Below are 18,502 nucleotides of genomic sequence, written 5' to 3'. Positions count from 1 at the left end.
GACGCCATCTTCAAAGAGCTCTAGCTCCCTTAGGTGAATAGGGCTAAATTGTCTTAAAATTATCTGAAGAATCTCCGGTCTTCATTTGTCGGGATAGTTTCTGGACACCTTGTATATAATATACGTTTAACGGGGGTCCTACAGCTTCTGCCGCATCCCGCATTTTTATCTCCACCTTTTTCGGTCGGTCCTCCTCATGTATGGCTCTATCTCTCATTGTTCCTCTGATCCCTCTCCATTCCAGTGCTGGTCTTCCTCTCCTTCTTCTATTTCATGGAACATAGTTGGAGACCTGTTTTGGCCATCGTTCTTCATTCATGCACATTACATGCCCGTACCATAAACGCTGTTTGGATTCTATTGTATCTACGGTATTGTAGATCCCTCCTGTTCTTATCCTTATTTCTTCATTTAGGATGCGATCAAGTCTATGTATATATCCGACACACTCTTCTTAGATAGTCCATTTCTACTACTACCAGTTTTTTCTTCTCATTCATTGTCATTTGCGAACATTCAGATCTGTACGTCAAAATTGGTTCTACAACCGACCTGTAGATTATCATTTTGGTTTGTAAACTAATTTTTATCACAGCCAAATTGTAAGAAGTAAAAAAAGGAAGGACTTGGTTGACTCTTTTCAAAAAAAAAAATATTAAATTTATATGGGTAAGAGTCAATAAAAGGGGTTTGTTCTTCTTCTTGACTGGCTTTACAACTTAGGATGAGTCTTTGCCGCATCCAGTATAGCCCTCTATCTTCTACGATCTTGCGCTTCCATTTTCCGTTGTTGTACCCCAATCCTAGATAAATCGGCTTCATCATCATTCTTCCATCTTTTCTGGGACAGCCTACTGATCTTCTGCCGTCTGGTTTCTCTAAAAACACTGTCTTTAACAGAGGTGTAACCAGGATGATCCTAAGGGGGGTTACGTCTACTTAAAGGTCTCTGGGGAGTATGGAATAATAATGGTGTTAAGCGTATAGAGCTCAAAGTACATCTAAAGGGGGGTTATAACTCCCAAAACCACCCCCTGGTTACGCCTATTGTCTTTAACGCTATGTCTTCCTCTGATTTTACCACATGACCTGCCCATCTTATCCGGTTAGCTTTTATATGTCTGACGATGTTTTCAGTATGTACTATACAGTCACCAATTCAGCATTACGGCACCTTCTCTTCTTCTTCTTCTTAACTCAGGCGAGACTCGTTAGTCTCTGGCACTTGGTCATAAGACCTTTGTACCAAACCCTGTTCTTCTCCTTAAACTTTAATAAGTCCTGTGGCCTCAACGAAGGCCAACAGTTTTCTTATTGGTAGTTTTAAGATCTCTTCTGGTTCAAACCTCATTTGACCAGTGAAATTCTGCCTTACATCACCTAGCACACTGCAATAGCATAGTATGTGTATGGCAGTTTCTTCTTCCATTTCGCACTTTCTGCACCATGGTTCATTCACCTTACCTAGTTTGTATAGGTGATTTCTTAAACGACAATGTCTAGTCACCATTTCAGTGACCGTTTTGATCTCTCGTTTATTGAGGTTCATCAAACTGTTCGAGAGTTTTTTATCAATATTCTTGATTATTTTTTTAGTCTGGATTTGCCCTTGAGTGGTTCTCCATTTATTTTGATGATTCTTTATCAGCCATTTCTGAACCTCGTTTTTCATAGCATCTTTAGTGATGCCACAGAAAGGTTCTGGGCCTTCAAAAGTTTTTCTCGAGCCTTGTTTCGCTAACATATCTGCTCGTTCGTTCCCATGCACCCCTTCATGACCCGGCACCCATATTAAAGACACTTTGTTGTCTTTTGCCAGGTTATTGAGGAGATCTTTGCAGTTTCTCACCAGTTTTGATTTTGTGAGAGGGTTCTTTACAGCCAGAATAGCCGATTGGCTATCTGTGTAAATGTTGATTCTCTTAGCTTTAGGGTCCTCATCAATTATTTCATCAATGCAGGCCACCAAAGCAAAAACTTCAGCCTGGAACACCGTTGTATGTTGACCTAGGCTGTAAGATTTATTATAGTTACATGTTTGCCCAAAGACTCCTGATCCAGTACCATGGGCAGTTTTAGATTCATCAGTGAACCATATTAAGTCTCCATTAATGTTTGGGACTTTTTGTTCTCTAGATGGTATAATTGTGTTAATCTTCTCAGTGAAGATTAGTTCTGGTGTCATCATATCTAAGTTCATCATAAAGATGTATTCCTCAAGTATAGTCCCAGTAATGTTTGTGTGGCTATTCAATACATAATTTGGCCTCCAAGTATTGTTTGCTTTGAGCCTCAGGATGGTCATAAAGGCTACCGCCGAAATATACAATTCCAGCGGAGGGAGAGCTGTGATAGCCTCTAATGAAGCCGTTCCTGTACTATTCAAGGCTCCTGTTATATTTAGAAGCGCTTGTCTTTGTAGGGTGGTGAGAGTGGTCACACAAGATTGCAAAGCCGTCTTTCTCCACCAGAGTACTGACCCATAAGTAACTGTCGGTCGTATCACTGATGTGTACAACCAACATATCACCTTTGGTTTCAATCCCCAGGTTTTACCTACAACTCGTCTGCAGTTCCAGAATAGTCGCTTAGCCCTATTGGTTATATTGGTAATATGAGTATTCCAATTGAGTTTCGAATCCAGGGTTACCCCTAGATACTTAACCTCATTGGTTCTTTCCAGTACCTTTCCAAATAATTTCAGCTCACTCAGTCCAGTAAGCTTCCTCTTATTTGTAAAGGCTACCAGTTTAGTTTTAGAAGGGTTCACGGAGAGGTTCTCTTTCAGACACCAGTTCTCTATGTAGTGAAGGACATATCGCATCTGATACGCAACAGTGCTGGGAAATTTTCCCCTAGTTACTATCACGATATCATCTGCGAAACCCTGAACCCAGATTCCTTGGGCGCTTAGCCCATGAATCAGATCATCGACAACTATGTTCCATAATGACGGTGACAATACACCGCCTTGAGGGCATCCCTTAGTTGCCCTCAGATTTATGGTATCTTCATGCGTATCTGTGGATATTATTCTGCTCTGAAGCATCTGAATAATCCACTTGCATGTTGTGTTGTTGATTTTCTTCCTCACCAGTGCGCTTTGTATAGACTCGATTGAGGTATTATCAAATGCACCTTCTATATCTAAAAATGCAGCAAGGGCGACTTCTTTCTGATGCAGACTGCTTTCGAGTTCCGACACTAGATTGTGCAGGGCGGCTTCACCTGATTTCCCTGCCTGATACGCCCATTGCCGTTGGTGCAGTGGATTTTCATTTAAATTGTTTTTCTTGATGTGTTCGTTCAAGATTTTTTCCATGGTTTTTAACATGAATGAGGTCAGACTTATAGGCCTGTAGGATTTTGCTAAGGTGTAATCTGTTTTTCCTGGTTTGGGAATAAACGCCACCCTTGCCCTTCTCCAAGCTTTGGGAATGTATCCCAGAGCATGGCTAGCTCTAAATATTGTGATCAGGGGACCCATGATTATTTCCAGACCCTCCTGGAGAAGCTTAGGAAATATACCATCCGGTCCCGCAGTTTTATAAGGTTCAAAAGTTTCAATAGCCCATCTGACCTTGTGGGAACCAAAGATCTCGTCAGAGGTCAGCCAGTCCCTTTTGGTTGGGCTATTGTTTGCTTGATGATTGTTATTAGCAGTCAATTGCGTCGACCCTGGAAAGTGAACACTTAAAAGATGCTCTACAGCCTCCTTCTCTGTGTCCGTATACTTCCCATTGGGCAATTTCATTGACTTGGGTTTGTTAATCCTCTTTTGAGGATTCTCTTAACCCTGGCGCTTTCAGGTACACTTTCAATGTTTTCACAGAATTCTCTCCAGGATCTTTCCTTAGCGGATTGGATTTTCTTATTATTGGATTGGTTTTCAGTTTAGCCTTATATGCTTCCCAATCACCTGATTTCTTCGCCCTATTGAAGAGCCGTCTTGTTTCTCTTTTGAGATCAGACAGCTCCTTATTCCACCAAGTTACTTGCCTGGGAGGGTGACTTTCTTTTAACGGGCAGTTTTCCTCATATGAGACGACTATTGCATGCTGCAACCAGTCTACTGCCATCTCAACCTCAACATTGTTTTTTGGCCTTTTAGGATAATTCCGTACCCTTGTTCCAAGATCCCTCTTAAAGGATTCCCAATCGGTCACCTTAGGGTCTCTATAGAACCTTGGTTCCGGTTTGACTGAGTTTATCTCAAAGCATATGTATGCATGATCCGATAAGGATAACGCATCCGACACATGCCAGTCAGATATTATGTTCCCAATCCCCATAGAGCATAGGCTTAGGTCGATTAGTGATTCTGCTCTTGATGTCCTGAAGGTGGGCTTATTACCCCTGTTCAGAAGATCAAGTTCAGTAGTGCAAAGGTACTCAAAAAGTAACTTACCTCTATTGTTTGTATCTCTGCTTCCCCAAATGATGTGGTGGGCGTTGGAGTCGACTCCAATGATAAGTTCTGTATGCTTATCATTGGTGTATTCTAGAAGGTTCTCTAGGTTAGTCCCTGGAAGTTGTTCTTTACTGTCAATAGGAAGGTAAAGAGACGCAACAATCAACTCTGTAACCAACCCATTGCAATTCAGTTTAATTCTGGCAGCTGTCATGTCTCCCGTACAGAGCTCCATAACTGGTACCAGGTTAAGGTCAGATCTACAAAATATACAAGTTCTGATTTTATTGTCAGGTACTCCCAAAATTAGTTCCCATCCCTTAACATTTAATCCCCGTATCTTACCTTCATTTATCCACGCTTCTTGAATAAGCACCATATCAATGTTTTTCTCAGCTACTTCCTGGCACAAAAGTGCCGAAGCTGTTTTTTTGTGCTGCAAATTGATCTGTATGATCTTAATTTTGCAGTTTATTCATTTTTGGGGTCTCTAACAGGCCCTCTTGTAATTTCTTCCACCTGCATAGATTCCCCTTCGGCCTCCTGCAGTTCGGAAGTAATCGTTGCAGGTTTTGGTTCCCCATTGTTCCCAGCCTGTCTTGCTTTACCCTCTTCCAACGGTATAATACTTGCTCGCTGTAGAAGGTAATAAGGCTTCCATTGAAGCCTTTCGAGCTGTGCCTCTGACTCCTTATCAATTCGGAGACTCACATGCAGTCCTCCGTCAGTTGCTGGTTTGGAACTCAGAATTGCCCAACGACTGGTCCTTAGTTCAGGATTTTGTTTTTCAATTCGTGCCAGTGGCACTTTCAGATCCTCATTTTTAGTCTCTGGAAGGTACATCAGTACACGCTTCGATTTTGGGAGTTCCTCAGCCTTAACGACCTTCCACTCCGTATTTTCTTCCAAGAAATCCTTTGTGATCTTGAAGGACTCCTCGTCAGCACATATCAACCCATAGTATCCATCCATGAGCCGATTACCTTCGTAACGAGGTGCGCAAGGAACCTCATCGATAAGTTTAATTAGGGCCTCTTTTATTGCCCCAACGTCTTTTTCCGTTACAGATATGTCTGGGTATTCTTTGGGAATTATTGCCGTCTTTATTCCCGTAAGAGCTGCTTTGTAGTTGCTGCTGAGCTTTTTGAAAGAGGCAGCAGCAGTTCTGCTCTTTTTTGTTAATTTCTCCTCAGGAGTGCTTCTATCAGACACAGTCCGCTTGACAGCTTGTGTGATTTCGGCATTTCCAGGAGTTTTATTTTGAGGTCTAGGAGGTAATTTGACCTTAGAAGTGTCAATTCCCTGTTCTCCCATTTTCCGAAGCTTTCTTCTCTGTGCCCCAGGTATTTTTGGCCGAGAAACCTCATCCTCAGCATCTTTTAAAGGAGTCCGCATTGCGTCCTCAGTATTTTTATTACCCGATGTGATGGGATTATGTTCTTCCAGATTCTGCCGAACAGTCTCAGTGGAAGTTTGATTGTTTGTTGGGTTCTCCTGCGGGACCCCTAGGGTTAAATCTTTTAAATTTTTGCATGGTTCCATATTGATCCCACGAGTATGGGAGAAATAAACTGTCCATACCAGCAGCGCTCCCTGTGCCGGTACAAGGCCTTAAATGAAAGGGGGTGTGGCCTGGTTCCCCCAGTCGACCGTTTGAGACAGTTCAATTTAGACACACAACTGCCATGCAGGCCTGGGCACGGTACAATTACACCTTTACCTTTTGTGTTGGGGGTGTAGGTTTAGTGGGAAAAAGGATGAAGGAGGGATAGCATTTTCTGGTTGTACTCGGAGTGTAGGATAGATACAGCTGGTAGATAATATCGGGTCGGTTGACTATATATTGGCGATGTGAACAGTGCCGTAGAATGGAGATGTGGCAGTGAAGACCAGAGGGTCTTCTACTTAACTTCTCTACTCTCCTGTTAATTCATCTCTTTGAGGGACCAGCTGAGAAACTTCCTTTCAAATACCAGCAGTTTATTTATTTCCCGCTGATGTAGAGTCCATGTTTCACTTCCATATGTAACAACTGGCCGAATAATTGACATGTACAGTCTTAATTGAATTTGTCTTTTTAGCAGCTAAGATGATAGGGAGTATAATGCTCAATTCCCCATAGCTATCTTTGCTTTTTCTATGTGGTTATCATCCCCAGATAGGGGCTGTAAGGGAATAAAAAGGGCTGTTAGAAGACTATTGTGTATTACTCGAGTTTTCAAATGTGTTTACAATTATTTTAAGAGCAGATAAATTTAGATTGGTTAATAAAATTGCTGCATCAAATAAAATTAAATAAGTTAACATTTAGTTACGAAAACCTTCATCATTATCATAAGTGCCTCGACAATCCGTTGTGGATCTTGACCTGCTCGCAAAGAAATCGCCAATCCTGTCGATTTCTGGCAACTTCCCTCCATCTTCTGACCATTAAAATCTTTAGCTCTTCTTCCACATCATCAATCCATCTTCTTCGTGGTCGTCCCATACTTCTTGTACCCTCTGGTTTTGAAAATGTTAATCTCTTCCTGTATCCGTGACCTGACATCCTAGCGATTAAGAAAACCTTCTGTAGGTAAAATTAATGTTTCTATTTTTAAATTAATGTCAACTATCTCTTCCTCTAACAACATTTACTCCGACAGAGGTTCGACAACAAATAAAAATGCTAAATCTTCAGAAAGCTCCTGGCTATGATTTGATAACAGGAGAATTACTTCAGAAGCTACCGAGAAAAGCAGTGGTGTTATTAACAGTAATATACAACAGCATACTACGTCTTCGCTATTTTCCAATACAATGGAAATTAGCTCAAGTTACTATGATTCCGAAACCTGGTAAACCCGCAACACAAGCAAATTCATATCGCCCGATAAGCCTACTCCCAATAATGTCGAAAGTATTAGAACGGCTACTATTACATAAAATCGAGCAAGTTGTCCCCATAAACGAAATTATACCACAACACCAATTCGGATTTAGACGTGAACACTCAACCATACAACAATGCCACAGAATAGTAAATATAATTAAAACAACTCTTGAAGAAAAAAAGTTTTGCGCTGGAGTGTTTTTCGATATACAACAGGCATTTGATAGGGTATGGCATCAAGGTCTCCACTATAAACTAAAATTACACATGACAGACTAACTATACTTTATTCTAAAATCGTATCTGACTGACCGATATTTCCAAGTCAAAATTGAAGACAACTTCTCAAATTACCACATCATCCAATCTGGCGTACCACAGGGTAGCGTTCTCGGCCCATTTCTCTATCTGATATTTACAGCCGACGTTCCAACCAGAAATGATACCTTATTAGCTACTTTTGCCGATGATACGGGAATCTTAGCAGTGGATGTCGACCCTAATGTAGCATCACAAAAAGTTCAAAATCATTTAGACCAATTACAAAACTGGCTCAAGCGATGGAAAATAAATGTTAATGCCAGCAAATCAGTACAAATTACTTTTACAACCAGAAAATCTACATGTCCTCAAGTTTCTATAAATAATACTCCGATTCCCATCAAGCCAGTTGTCAAATACTTGGGATTGCATCTGAATGAAAAACTCATATGGAAAACGCACATTAAAATTAAACGTAAACAATTAAATCTTAAACTAAAAAATATGAACTGGCTATTTAACAAGAAGTCTCAGTTATCTCTTGAAAATAAACTGCTTCTGTACAAAGCTATACTTATACCAGTTTGGTCTTACGGAATAGAACTATGGGGCTGCAGTAAACCTTCAAATACGAAGATACTCCAAACATTCCAATCCAAAATTCTCCGTATGATAAGTAAAGCTCCATGGTATGTATCCAACCAGACACTCCACAATGATCTGGACATCCCACTAATCAAGGACTTAATAAAAAATCGTTCAATAAAATATCAAAATCGCACCACTGACCACACCAACGACTTGATAAATAATTTATTCACCCAACCACTTGCTGAAAGAAGACTAAAGAGAATATGGCCAGACGACCTACCACAATAAAGAATAATACTTAGAGAACCGTCACTGGATGGTACCTAATTCACGTTAATTTACTTTCAGACTATTTACTTATTACTTTGTGTTTAGAGTAGATTGTAAAAATGCAGTATATCAAAAAAAAATTTTAAATTTATAAAAATGTCAAAAATTATTCTCGTGTAATCTAATAAGGAAGTTTGCAGGAAATAGTTGGAAAACCGTTTTAAGATGTTCAGCAAAAATTTCAGATTTGTCTTTATTTCTCTTTGTTCACATATTCAGTGCGGATTGGAGAGTTTGAGAATAATTCTTCTTCTTCTTAACATGCTATACAAGAAAGTGCGTAGGTGACTATCTCATTACTAAGGTTCTGTTCTTGGCGGCGTGAAACAGCTCGCCTGTGTTGTGTATTCCTGTCCATTCCTTAATATTCCTTAACCAGGATAATTGTTTGCGGCCGACTCCTCTCCTACCTTAGATCTTTTATTGTAGGATTAACTGTGGTATTTCATATTTTGCTCCTCTTAATATGTGCCCAAGGTAACTAATCTTGCGTTTCTTAATTAATCCAAAGAATTCTCTTTCCACACCGGCTCTCTTAAGGGCGTCATCGTTTCGAACTCTATCCACCCACGGTATGCGCATCATTCTTCTCAATGACTACGTTTCAAATGCTTCAAGTTTATTAATTGATGTTCACGTTTCCATGCCATAAAACCAGATGGACCATATGTAGCACTTTATCATTCTGTAGCGTATTTCGAAATTTAGGTTTTGATTACATAGGAACGGTCTGAATTTCATAAAAGCTTGTTTTGCCATTTGTATTCGGGTTTTTATTTCATGTTGTAGATCCCATTGGTCATTGGCCAAGATATTTAAAAGTTTTCATGCATTTTATACGATCCAGTGGCGTAGCGTAGTGGGGGCGGCAGGGGCGGCCCGCCCTGGGCGGCACTTTTTAGGGGGCGGCAAAATTTAACAATAAATAATAAAAATATTTTGTAAATATTTGAACTATTTTATATTTTTATCGCAACTACAAATTCGAACCGATTGAAAGGAGCACGGAATTTTTCATTACTTATTTTGTGACGAATTCGGGGCAATTCCTTTTCTTTGAATGATATTTTGTAGCGATTGGCAACAACGTCTATTCTGACTTGTGGGAATTCCACGTTTATGACTATCAATCAGCACAACTTTTTTCGGCAATTTAGAACGTTGCTATTCTTATTTTTTTCTCATCGACACATCGTTGGGCAGTTCTGATAGCAGCTACAGGCAAAAGAAGGATTCAAAACACGCGGTGGAGTGCAAGAGGCAATGCCGTAAATGTGACATGGGATCATTACAAAGACATTCTCGTCACTTTGGAAAAACTTACAGAGACAGGTGAAAGCTTAAACACTAGGACAAATGCAGGTGCTTTACTAGTTTCGATGCAATCATTTTCCTTTCTTTGTTTTTTGGGCCTATGGCAACCGGTGCTACATGAAGTGAATGATGCACAAAAATATTTACAAACAAGGGCACTTGACATAATATTGTGCGCTCAGAAAGTAAATGCTTTGCAGATGATATTGACAGAGAAAAGAGAGGAATGGGCAAATGGCGCTGTAGGATATGCAAAAATATGTGTGAAGAACTTGGAATTTCCGTAATACCTCGGAGGCGCATAACAAGAAAGCATATTTTTGATGACGGAACTAGAGGTGCTAACTTGTGTTGTGAAAATGAGTTGAGACGAAATCTGTTTTCTTCGTTAGATAGAGTTATTGTAGAAATTCGTGAGCGTTTTCAACAGCTACATAATTTAACGAATAAGTTTGTTTATCTAACGCCGGCTATATTATTAGATCCAGACAACACTGAATGTATAAATGTAGACTACGCATCTGACGAAATTGATGAGCAGAATTTCAAGCTATAAAAACTTCGACTGCGGACTTTCGTTGCTGCTACAGGCAACGAAATTGATTAATTCAGACTCACTTGAATTATTTAAATTTATTGTTAAATCCAAGCTGGAAGATACTCTGCCCAATATTTTAATAATATTCCGAATATTTTTCACAGTTGCTATAAGCAATGCCAGCTGTGAGAGGAGTTTTTCAAAATTGAAATTGATTAAAAATTATTTAAGATCGACAATGAGTACTCTAAGACTAACTAATTTGGCCATTTTGTCTATTGAGCAAAAGGTGTGTGATGCGATAGACATTGACGGTGCAATAAAAGACTGCTCTTAAAAAAGTAGACGTATAAATTTTTAATTGAAAACGGAAGTTTTGTTTTTAATTTTAACAAACACTCGTATTACTTTTCAATAAAGATACATAAAAATATAACATTATAGTATCGTTCTAGTCTAGTTCTAATTAAAAATTGATTTTATTTAATTTTGTCGATCATTAAGGTGTACCTAACCTTAAGTGATAGGTACCTAAGTTATATAAATGTATCTAATTGGTTAAAGTAAAAGAATTTTTGTATTAATAAACGTGATTGTAAAACTTAGATAAACTTTTTTATTTAAAATCCAACCTGTATAATGCAAAATAATGATGACTGTTCTCGCCGAAAAGTTCTCTATAATTAATGTATGTAATGTATAGTACACAATACATTAAAATACATAAATAAGAGGGCGGCAAAATTGTCTTCCGCCCCGGGCGGCCGACACTCACGCTACGCCACTGATACGATCGTCACCTATGCATATTATCGGGTCTTCTGGAGGGTTTCTGCTAATGACCATATATTTCGTTTTCAAAGTGTTGATCTTGAGACCATAGTTTTTACCTATGATATTCACCCTATCTAATAATAACTGCTGATCTTCCAAATTGTCGGTTATAACCACTTTGTCGTCTGCATAGCGTAGGTTGCTAATTGGTATGCCGTTCACCTTAATGCCTAATTCCGTGCCTACTAATGCTTCCGCGAATATATTTTCCACATATAAATTAAAAAGCATCGGAGAGAGTATGCGGACACCCTTCCTGATTTCAAATTAATCCGTATATTGGTCTTGATCAATCCTCATTTTTGCCACTTGGTTCTTGAGAATTTGAACGTTCTATGTGCCTGATTGCTTTCCAGAGCAAATACTCAGTAGCTTCTGTAGGTGAAAGAAAACTAATAATAGTGAACTAGCAACATCCATTTTGATAATATACTACATTGTGAAATGTACCGGGTGTCCCAATAAGAATGGCTCTCGGCATATCTCAGGAACCGTTTATAGGACAGCTTTGAGAAAAAAATATTTATAACAAAAGTTGCCTCGGGAAAAGCCTGGAAATTATTTTCATAATTTTGGGTCCACCGCTAGAGGGCGTAATTGAATATCAAAAATTAAAAAATCAAAATTTTACAAAATTTACCTAATGAAAGGGCACTGGAAATCTAATCATCGTATTCTTCATAAAATTCTGCGGATATTTGATTTCACAAGTTTAAGTCTACCTTTGCAAATAATAGGTGGGGGTGAGTGCGAACCTTCTTATAAAAAAATGGCTGTAAGTTCGGTTCTGCTAAATCGAATTTTGCATACTTGGTCTTGTTAAAAACAACTCTTTTTCGTCAATGTAAGAGTCTTATTTTCGAAATAGCCTAATAAGTAATATGAGAGCTAATAGGCGTTATTTAATTATTTTCACCTTAATCTAGTTTTCTTTGGAGAAAACAAATTAAATAAAAGTATGCATTTTTAATCCTGTATTACAAAATTAGACCAAATTAGCAACATAATACCGAAAACCGCATGTCGATACCTTTTTCTATCTCGAGATATCTTAAGAAACATGTAAATTTTAAACATAACTGTTAGTGTTACCGATAAACGAGGAAAAGTAGTGTGCTATGGAAAAACCAAATAAACATTGTCCAGATGTAAACGTATATAATTAACTAAAACAACAATAAGACAAACAACACTATAAAATATAACACAGAAATAAAAGGGTACTTACTTAGTCTTAGTGACTGCCCATCATTTACGATGCAAGCATTTACCCTTTCAAGAGTAGATTATTTCAGGTAGGCTATTTCGAAAATAAGACATTTACATTGACGAAAAAAAGCTGTTTTCAACAAGACCAAGTATGCAAAATTCGATTTAGCAGAACCGGACTTACAGCCATTTTTTCATAAGAAGGTTCCCACTCATCCCCACCTCTTATTTGCAAAGGTAGACTTAAACTTGTGAAATCAAATAGCCGCAGAATTTTATGAAGAATGCGATGATTGGATTTCCAGTGCCCTTTCATTAGGTAAATTTTGTAAAATTTTGATTTTTTAATTTTTGATATTCAATTACGCCCTCTAACGATGGACCTACAATTATGAAAATAATTTGCAGGCTTTTCCCGAGGCAACTTTTGTTATACATATTTTTTTCTCAAAGCTGTAGGTACTATAAACGGTTCCTGAGATATGGCCGAGAGCCATTCTTATTGGGACACCCGGTACATAAACCTTTTTAATTTTTACTATATATTTTTTAGGTGGTTTAATCAAACAGTGTCCAAACAATCGTCATTGCTCACTTTCGATCCGTTTAACAAACTAATCAAATCAACAGCAGGAGTTCGAGTGGTCGAGATAAGAAGCGTAGAGAAAGAACTGGTGTTGCACAGTTGGGTTTTCGATGGAAGAATCTTAAAATTTTCCTTCCAGATCCCCCAAGATATTTTAAAAGGAACCAACAGTTCCAGCTGCATCGTTTTCGTGGAAGACACCATCGGATGCATCTTGAAGGAAGAATTCAGTGTTTAACTGTAAGGCGATCAAAATTCGCTCATCCGGAAGAAAAGTGTAACAACTTAAAAAACAACTTTTTTCAGAAGGGACAAAAGTTGAAGCAAAATAAAAAAAACTATGATATCTGATTTAACAAAGAAAAAACATCAACATTTTGAGTTATGCCACTTTTCTTTTAAAATACTGGTGGTTACTTTATTTAGACATTCAGACCTATTCTGTAACTTTTAACAACGAATAGAAATGACCAAGTCGAATCGTAATTACCCCAAATCGGAATGTTGGATATCTATCGCGTCATTTGCGTGTTTGGATTGGTATTCTGTAACTCACATCGTAATTAGGGTAAATCTAAATCGGCAATTTCTATTTCACGCGGTCAGGAGGGGGTGGCAACCCCGCATTGTCAAGCGAAATTAGTGTTCCGTGGCCTGGTGCGGGAGCACGCCAAATAGAATTCTATTTTAGTGACGTCACGTTGCCTAGCAACCGTCGATTCTCCCATTATGAAATTCTATTTTGTGACGTCAGCAAAATAGAATTCTATTTGGCGTGCTCTGGGCCCTGCTTGTTACTGTTTCTAAATTTGAAATAACCCCCTCTGTGGCTCAGTGGTAAGAGCGCCTACCTTTGGATCCAAAGGTCCGAATGGTCGTGAGTTCTAATCTCACCAGTCTAATCTCACCAGGCTCACCAGGGTCAGGACCTAGCTAATCTACAGGTTATTATATCTATGTATGGAATACCGATTTTGCCTATTTCTATTCGAGTTGACCACTTCTATTCGATTTTCCTTACTTCTATTATCGAAATGAGTTACAGAATAGGCATGATTAACGAAAAATACCTTTCTTGAAATACAACGGTTTTCATGATCAATAACGATCCGTTCACATCGAACGTCACAGCATAACTCAAAAGTGTCATTGTTCCGGAATAAACATATTCATTTTACCGCCAAATCAATAATGACACTACCGCCATCTTTCGAAGTTGGAAGTAAACATCTATGCGACAGTTTTCCTGGTAAAAGTATAGGATTTTTTGACTTAATTTAATAAGATAACTCGAATTATGCATTTTTCGAGTTGTGTCACTTTTCTTCCGACCACCAAAATTGTTTTACTAGTACAAATGTTTACATAAAAGTTGACATAGAATATATTCTGTAACTGTAAAAAGTTTGTTCTACAAATTGTAATAATGATTAAGAATGTGCCAAAGTTTAAGCAAAATTTGATTGAAATTGTTAGCTTCATAATGCGAACAAAAAATATTGTAATAGTTAACAAGAACAAGAAAAATACTTAGTTCTTTCGAAACTACTGGCACTGATGTCATCGTGTTAGCATAATTTCACAATTTGCTAAAACACTACTTAAAAAAGTTTGTTAAATGTTTAAAATATCTTCATTATCATCATCATCCATCCTTTTACATTCAAAGTTGAACGTAAGCTTACCATAATTTCTTCGAGTTCGGTCGGTATTTGACTTCCTACAGTAATTCCCAGAAATTCTTTTGACGCTGTCCGACCATTATGTAGGTTTGCTTCTTCTGCCTGTATGAAATAAAACAAAACAAGCCTTAAAAAACGAAGATATCAGCCAAAAATGTCCAAGATGTAATGAGATAAGGAAGCGAACGAAGAAGAAATTTTAGTCAACATGTAAAAAGAATGGGAGAAGATAGAGTTCCAAGAATTATAAGAGAAAAAAAAACAGTAAAATCCTGTGTAAAAGGTATATTTAAAAAACCTTCAAAAGGGCCACATCAAGATCACATAACTAGTTTTCGACTGGTTTACCAGTCATCATCAGTGCTTACGTGCAATGCACATGCTAACCACCAAGATAGTATTATACAAAAATATGTGGGTCAAAGCCCAGTAAAATTAGTCCGTCAAGGAAACATTGGTTTAAAATGTTACCTTAAGCCAGGATGTTGAAAATATTTTCTAATTTGCCCTAGATAACATCTAAGATGTAGAAATATGACTTGTTCAAATGTTGGAAGTGAGATGTAGAAATATGACTTGTTCACTTGCCGTCTCACTTCCAACATGTGAACAAGTCATATTTCTACATCTCAGATGTTACCTAGGGCAAATTAGAAAATATTTTAAACATCCTGGCTTAAGGTAACATTTTAAACCAATGTTTCCTTGACGGACTAATTTTACTGGGCTTTGACCCACATATTTTTGTATAATACTATCTTGGTGGTTAGCATGTACATTGCACGTAAGCACTGATGATGACTGGTAAACCAATCGAAAACTAGTTATGTGATCTTGATGTGGCCCCTTTGAGGGTTTTTTAAATATACCTTTTATACAGGATTTTACTGTTTTTTTGTATTACATGGTATACAGCCAACTACAGGAAAACTTTTTCCTTGTGGATAATTATAAGAGACATTAAACCAAACAGAAGAGGGCTCCGAGGAAAACCCCCAACGAGATGGCAAGACAGAAAACGAGATGGCATCGTATGGCATTTTTCCGGGAGGATTCATTCGGACAAATTCGGCGCCACTTGCATCTTTAACCCTGTTTCAATTAGCTAGTGTCGATGCACACTAGCCCAGGGGGACCGACGGCTGCCTCTGAAACACGGTGAACGGCTCGTATCATTTTTAGAAATGAAAATGTCGTTTTTGGTGCCGAGATTCGACAAGCGTTAAGACTACACACAAGTTCGGTATTTCCTTTCGAAGAAATACCACTCCAAACTTAACCTTAATACTCACAACCAAAATTAACGCTCTGTATGAGGTTACATCTGGCATAACATTCATCATATGGAAGCAAGATTGACAAAACTTCGTCTACAGAAGAGCGGTATTGCTTTGAAAGGACATACCCATACCGAACACGTGGGGGTGATTAAGCGAATGCCAACTGACATGTACATTGAAAACATTTTAGAAGATCATGTTTTGTCGTTTGCAAACCTCATTGGATATGGCATATTGGTGCTAATGCACGTCTTCATGTCGCTAGAGTAGTGAATACTTACCTTTATGAGATTCAATTTAAAAATTATATTGGCCAGCATGTAGCCCAGATCAGGTTTAAATCAGATTATAGACATCATATAGACAATCAGAGTATATGACACTTAAAAACGTATAAAACGTCGCATTCGGAAAAGAAATCCTATTCCTACGATACTAGGGGGCTAAGGAAGGCATTACAAAAAATTTCATTTCACGTGCATGTGCTATATTTTTGTCCGTGAGTATATTTTTAATTTGAGACATAGGTACAGTTACGGTCACTGAATAGTTTACACCTTAATTTTTATATTGTAATACTGTAAAATTGCAGTGTCGTACGGATTTGATAAATGTCAAAGTCAAAAAATTTTAAACAGTCAGTGCTTGTCAGAAGTTTCGCGAGTGTTGAAAAATAAAATAAAACGATAACAAATTCCTCCAAAATGGTTAGAATGCATTTAAATGATGCGCAAAAAGCAACAGCAATTGCCAAACACGAAGAAGGTTTGGTCTAGGGTTACCGATGAAAAAGTATTTCAGTCATATAGCAATGGCCGTGTAAGAGTTTATAAGATGGGAAGCAATTGAGCAGGCATGTGAAGAGTTTGGTGACTATAATATGAGGGAATTGGTGTTATCTATCTATGAACAGAAGACTGCAAAGTTGTATTGCAATAATGGGGCTTCCACCAAAAATTAATTATTGTTTATTATTTATCATCGTTTGTCATTATTTAATGTAAAATAGATGTAAAATAAAATGGTTATTTTAAAACCAGACTTCCTTATTTTCGTTATTAAGACCATAATCTATTTTAGTCAAAAAGGTTCTTTCTATACTTTCCATTTTGTTAAGTTTTGTAAAATATATTTACGAGTATAATATTTAGGTTTTTTAATTCTAATCAACCTATTCTAGGTACACCACTGGTAACGTCACGTTGACGTAAAAGGTGCGTTTAAACGAGGTAAAAACATAGAGGTATATATTAACATAGAGGGAGCCTACCTTCCGCGCTTCCTGGCGACAAGATCTCAGGGGACTGGTTTGCTGCATCTCCTTCTAACACATTGTATCGAGAATCTATAATGACATTCAGTGTGAATATAGGCACGGAAGAGGAGGATAACTATAGCAGCTTTACTATGCGTAAGAGTGAAACAGCACTAATCCAAATAAAAAAGATGGGGTCGTCACTTCGCTCTGAATGACACTCTCTCTATGCTAATATTTAACTCTATGGGTAAAAATTTAAAAAATCAGCTCCTAGATACGTAAGCCTGTAAACTATTCAATGACCGTAACTGTACATACATAACATGAGTTTTTAATGTCCTCAGTACCGGTAGTTTTGGAATAATGTTTCAATATTATTTATACTTCTTTGATATTAAACATTGATTTTAATTTTTAGGTAGTAACTAATTCGTTTTATAGACTTACATATATGTTTTTATAAGTAGCTTTTAAAGCTATGATTTCCATACCAACTTTCCAAAATATGACTGAAGTGAGAAAAGAGGCCTGTCCGGTGTTAAACTATGACTATATTTCATATATTGACCTAGATTATCTAACTATTTAACTACTAAATGTAATTCCTAAACACAATAATAAATTTGTGGAGAAAAAGTAGTGTTTTGTTAGTAGTGGTTTGTAGTTTTGTCTAACAGCAGCAATATCAATAAAAAGAGGAGTTCGTCAGGGTTGTGTACTTTCTCCACTATTATTTAATATATATTCCGAAAAGATCTTTCAAAATTATCTCGAAAATATTGAAGAAGGAATAAGGATCAACGGAGAATACGTCAACAACTTAAGATACCTAGACGACACCGTTATACTTGCAGTGTTGGGGGTTGCAACGATTTTTGTTGAATGTCATAACCAGAGAGGGAGATAGCTCGGGGCTAATTATAAATACAAATAAAACAAAAGTAATGGCTGTTACACGTGCATCAAATGCCAACATTAATATTCGTATCTATAACAAACAGATAGAACCCGTACAAATATTCCAGTATCTTGGTTGCAGGATAACAAACGATCTTGACCACGAGGTCGAAATACGTGCTTGTGTAGAATATGCTAGGTCCGCTTTTCAAAGAATGAAAAAATTCCTAATAAACTCTATAGGCCTGGATCCCGCGTACCAAAAAAGTTGATTAATAGCAAGCTGAAAATTTGATAATTAGTACGTTCTTTAAAAAAGTGATATTGTGCCGATGTGTGCTTTTGCCCTGGGGGTGAGTTTCACCCCTTCTCGGGGGGTGAAAACATATGTCCAAAATAAGTTCGGAATTCGATAAACTGACTAATTCTAAGCAACTTT

At 37.7% G+C, this 18,502-nt stretch overlaps 1 protein-coding gene across 2 annotated transcripts in view; it reads left to right on the top strand.

The window, feature by feature from the left end:
• LOC114331839 (uncharacterized) overlaps positions 1–17,802 on the top strand; it is a 62,156-nt gene extending 44,354 nt beyond the window's left edge. The window contains exons 6-7 of one of the 2 annotated variants that reach the window (XM_050648350.1): positions 12,914–13,186; positions 17,585–17,802. In XM_050648350.1, coding sequence (XP_050504307.1) covers positions 12,914–13,184 — 271 coding nt within the window. In that variant the 3' untranslated portion in view covers positions 13,185–13,186; positions 17,585–17,802. Of the gene's footprint in view, positions 1–12,913 lie in introns of both variants that reach the window. The other variant, XM_050648349.1, reaches the window with a different exon arrangement.
• Positions 17,803–18,502: the final 700 nt, after the last annotated feature.

Source organism: Diabrotica virgifera, chromosome 4 (assembly GCF_917563875.1).
Source record: "Diabrotica virgifera virgifera chromosome 4, PGI_DIABVI_V3a".
Classification (NCBI taxonomy): domain Eukaryota; kingdom Metazoa; phylum Arthropoda; class Insecta; order Coleoptera; family Chrysomelidae; genus Diabrotica; species Diabrotica virgifera.
Note: the sequence above shows the minus strand (reverse complement) of the source record. Positions and strands in the feature narration are given on the sequence as shown.